General features: G+C 32.1%; 1 protein-coding gene across 3 annotated transcripts in view; it reads left to right on the top strand.

Moving 5' to 3' along the window:
- LOC108909666 (protein rolling stone-like) overlaps positions 1–4,089 on the top strand; it is a 27,201-nt gene extending 23,112 nt beyond the window's left edge. The window contains exons 4-5 of one of the 3 annotated variants that reach the window (XM_018714061.1): positions 2,122–2,233; positions 3,675–4,089. In XM_018714061.1, the coding sequence (XP_018569577.1) occupies positions 2,122–2,233; positions 3,675–3,885 (323 nt within the window). In that variant the 3' untranslated portion in view covers positions 3,886–4,089. Of the gene's footprint in view, positions 1–2,058; positions 2,234–3,674 lie in introns of all 3 variants that reach the window. The other 2 variants (XM_018714059.1, XM_018714062.2) reach the window with 2 other exon arrangements.
- Positions 4,090–5,033: the final 944 nt, after the last annotated feature.

Genomic DNA, 5,033 nt, shown 5'->3' with positions numbered 1-5,033 from the left:
ATTACGAATTTTGTTTATTTGGAAATATATTTTCTGCAGTATTTCAATACCAAAAAATGAAAATAGTAGGTAGCTAATTAACGAAATTATGATTAAATAACTTAATTGTAACACCACTGCAGAATATCATATGATACATACATAGATATTCGTTGATTCTTTAAAAACATTTTTATCAATACCTACATCATACATTGAAGTAAATACAGTAACGCAAAAAACAGACATTGATAAAAAAGTGTACAAAAGAAATCCGTAAGTACGCCTGGCAACATTACCAAAGTCTTGTTTATATGTTGCTAGGATACGCTTAGGTATGCGGGCCGCTGTATTTGATTCTTCCTAAAATTCTGCTGGTGGTGTACTCTACCGGCAATTCGGAAATTTAAAACTGCTGGCCTATTCCAGGAGCGGTCTGTGGCGATAGCTATTTTGTCTGTGCTATCACTATCGTGGAATTACAAAATAAAAACTTTTGTCTGGAATCTTTCACTATTGAGGGGTCACTGATGGGTCGATGGACGATGCTTAATATTTAATAATTAAGTGAATAATGAATTCAATATAAATACAAAATCAGTTGACTGCAGAAAATTTTTAACAATGTAACCTAACTTTCTTTTAGGATTACTAGTACCTATTACATTATACCGATTTAAATTATTATAAGGAACGTATCTCGGGTCGCATAAAAACATTTCCAAAGTTTTTAATAAATAATACAGGGCTGGCCTTCATTTTCGTTGAATAAATGAACAAATTTCCAATTTACAAAAAAAAAAAACGTGAAGATAGAACTTTTTCGTATAAGACTTTTCTATTACAAATATCATCAGGAAGCTGTAATTTAACTTTTATAGAGTATACACGCCACACCCTGTATTTATTTCGACAATAATTGATCAAGATATGTTGAAGCAGTTATTTACAGTTTTGTTGCAATTAATCATATTATTGTAAAAAAGCATACATGCGGAATAATTAGATAGTAATATTTAAATTTAATTAAAATTTAACTCACTGTTATTCTAAAATGACAATCCTTGTTTTTTCTTCTGTCTGATCCCTGTGCATTGAAAAATGCTACAAAACTTAGTAATATAATAATGTCCACAAAACCAAAACGAATACGGCCAGATTGTTTATTGTAAATTCAGTAAAAGGTTTGCATCTTGATAGGAGTCATTTACAACTCTCAGATGCTAACAAATGGGGGCGGTGATGTTATTATTTTAATAGACACCGTGATAGAAATCTTCCTCTATAGCAAAAGGCTACCTGGAGAAACAAACTTAATACAGTAAGCAAAATCCAAGTTGAATTCCTCAAACAAAATGAACACCAAATACGTCTTTATCTTTTAAAAAAATGTAATGGAATTGAATGACACACATATTATTACATCAGTGTTTATTTAGTTGTGTTTTTTACACAAATTTATGTGTGTAAAATTGTGTATACGACCCGTTATAAATCAAACACAAAAAATTGTAACGTTAAATAGTATTTTCGAAGTTATTTATTGAACATTAAAATGAAAACATCCCAAGAATGGTTGCCATAATATTCAAATTTGTCGATGATCGATGAGTCAAAGTAGACATCACTTACCACTGAAAACTGATCTAGAACCATTTTCCTGCGCACACAAACTAAAAATTTGTGGTGTGAACTTGATAACTTTGTAGTTGTTTCAGGTGGCATAGGAAAAAAATTCAAAAATAAATACCTACTCGTGGACACCATTGATCACAGTTACATAAAATTAGCATATCTACGTTATATTTCAATTGAATTTTAATTACGTATATGGAAAAAAGAGTACCTAATTAAATGATTATTCATAGTAAAACTCTACAGAAACAAATAAACCAAGAAAATTATTGCTTTACTCTTTACAGACAGGCATGTCGTCGTTTTTTTATTAAACGTTAAATTTTACAAGTATTACCATCAATAAAAATGATATTGCCATATGATGTAGAGGTGACAAATCTGTTCTGCCTTTACTTGCATGGTATAAGAAAATAATTACAAGTCTATCATTCTCTATTTCAGGTATGTATTTCTCAGCTATGAACTTCTTTGTCCATGGTAGTAATTCGATTATATTATTCATAGATCTGTGGATTATTGGTCATCCTATTCGCATACTCCATTTTGTCTATCCATTAATTTTTGGAATTTGTTATGTAATATTCAGCGTTGCTTATTATTTCCATGACATCAACAGGTAGGTGTTTACTAGTATTTTTAAATAACACCCGTAACTTTTAAATGACTGAAATCAGAAAGTATACAGGGTTATACAAAAGTCCCGGTACGGCAGAAAAACTTTCGAAGAAAGCATTTTGGGAAAAAATGTTTCTAAAAAAAGTGTAAGGATTTTCCCCTGGCCTTCTGATGGTGACCTTGGATTTGACCTTGACTTTGACCTTCAATGTCATTTGAAGGTCAAGTTAAGCTTTTTAAATGGAAAACCCTATTTTTTATTGCGGGTTTGGAAAGAGCAAGAAATTTTACGTCTAAATATTGTCTTGACCATGACTTTGACAATGACCTTCAAGGTCATATGTGGGTTGACTTCCAAAAGTCCCGGTACGGCAGAACTTTCGAAGAATGCATTTTGGGAAAAAATGTTCCAGACAAAAGTGTAAGGATTTTTTCCTGGCTATCTGATGGTGACCTTGGAATTGACCTTGACTTTGAACTTCAAGGTCACTTGAATGTCAAGTTAACTTTTTTAAATGGGAACTCCTATTTTTTAATGCGGATTTTGAAATAGCAGGAAATTTTACATCCAAATTTTGTCTTGACTATGACTTTGACAATGACCTTCAATGTTAAATGTGGGACAATGACCTTGAAAGTCAAAGTCAAGGTCAAATCCAAGGTCACCATCAGATATCCAGAGAAAAATTCTTACACATTTGTTTGAAACATTTTTTCCCAAAATGAATTCTTCGAAAGTTCTGCCGTACCGGGACTTTTGGAAGTAGACCCACATTTGTCCTTGAAGGTCATTGTCAAGGACAAATCCAAGGTCACCATCAGATAGCCAGGGAAAATTCCTTACACTTTTGTTTGAAACAAGTCATGGTCAAGACCATTTCTGGACGTAAAATTTCTTGCTCTTTCCAAATTCGTAATAAAAAATAGGGGTTTGCATTGATCTTTAAATGACCTTGAATATCAAAGCCATGGTCAAATCCAAGGTCACCATCAGATAGCCAGAGAAAAATCCTTACCCTTCTGTCTGAAAAATTTTTTCCCAAAATGCTTTCTTCGAAAGTTTTTCTGCCGTACCGGAACTTTTGGATAACCCTGTATAATAACAGTTCTAGTTTAACTTTGCACGAAGTACAGCAATTAAATTATGAGTAGCTGTATGTTGTACGGTATATTACTGGGAAAAGAGTATTCTCATTGTTAGTTTCTTTTATCGTATAAGACTGAATTAAAACAGGTCTAATAAAAGATGTAATATTCAATAAGATATGTCTATATCAAGCAATTTTTACAATTTTTTTGAGATACTGTTGATTTTATGAAATATCAATAATATCGACGATATTATTGATATTTCTTAGCTCCAAAATAATTTATAAGCAATGACATAAAAATTTTATACTACTACAAACAAAATTAGTTATATAATAACATTTTTTTTTCAGAGGAGGTCCAGGATACTTATATTTTATGCTGGACTGGGGCAAACCATATCAAACTACTCTAGTAGTGTTGGGGATAGGGCTTTTGATAATAGTTTTACATCTTTTTTCATTCCTTATCCACACACTTAAACTGTTATTGCATAACAAAATATATCCCAAAAACCAATCCGCTAGCAACGGCACCCATAATACAGAACAATTCGCTGTTTAAAAACGAAGATATGCTCAAGAAGACCAGATTTTTACAGTTTAGTTGTAAAATATTACTACCATATTGAATTACTAGTCACAATTTATAGAAAATTTTTTTATTTATTTATTATGTATTATAGTAGATATATTTTAAAAAAATAATTGTTATATAGTACGTAAATTAATATCAATAAAATTAACTTCAGGTATGTAGCTTTCAGAATATCCTGTTATTCTTACATACTTTCGGAAACTGAATCTGACTCCGACTTCTTTTTGACCCTACATTGCAGAATTTTTTGGAATTCGTTAGAAATATACTTTGGAAAGCCCTCAATAGTGGATTCCAAGATGCTACACCCATTCACGTCGACTACAAATGGTAAACCTGGGTATTTTATGAGCTTTCCATATAAACTCTACAACCTCAAATATATCATATCCTAACCTTATAATTACATAATACAATAAGTTCGAAAATCCGAGTGATAGTATAAGGAGCTACTACTAATGACGGTTCTATGATCTTGCAATAGGGAACTCAGTACTCCTCAACCTTAGAAACCACCTAACTTCAGGATTCCAATAAATATATCATCCTATAATACTGGGAAAGGAGTAAATAGGATGCAGGATATCAAATGATCACGATATTTACGGTAGATTAACCTTGGAACCCTATAACCCCATAACCCTTTATAAGAAAACACTATAACCTCATAAAGTCGAGAACACCATAGCCCCGTAACTTTACGAGACTGGCATTCAATGAATAGATTTGGATTCCTGTATCCTATTCATTGCTTTTCTAGTGTCATAGGGTCATGGGGCTATGAAGTGCTTGGATTTAGGGGGTTATGGTTTATTGATTCCTCTGTTCATTCCGTTTCCAGTTTCATAGGGTCATTGCCTTATGAGATGGTTTCTGATAAAGGATAATAGGGTTACTAAGTTCGCCATTCCAAGATTTTGAAATACATCAAGACCGTCATTAGTTTGGCGATGATTGGGTATGGGACCAGTATTGAAGACTTCCATACAAATTAACAGAATAAAACTCTATCTGCTTTCAATGTAAACATCTTTTTTGTAGGTCTGTATTATTAGTAAATTATGGTAGTTATGTCTTTGGTACTTTTATTTTGTCGTGCCAGATCGTTCTGCTAT

Source organism: Anoplophora glabripennis, unplaced genomic scaffold (assembly GCF_000390285.2).
Source record: "Anoplophora glabripennis isolate ALB-LARVAE unplaced genomic scaffold, Agla_2.0 scaffold486, whole genome shotgun sequence".
Taxonomy (NCBI): domain Eukaryota; kingdom Metazoa; phylum Arthropoda; class Insecta; order Coleoptera; family Cerambycidae; genus Anoplophora; species Anoplophora glabripennis.
This window is presented reverse-complemented; position numbering and strand designations above follow the sequence as displayed.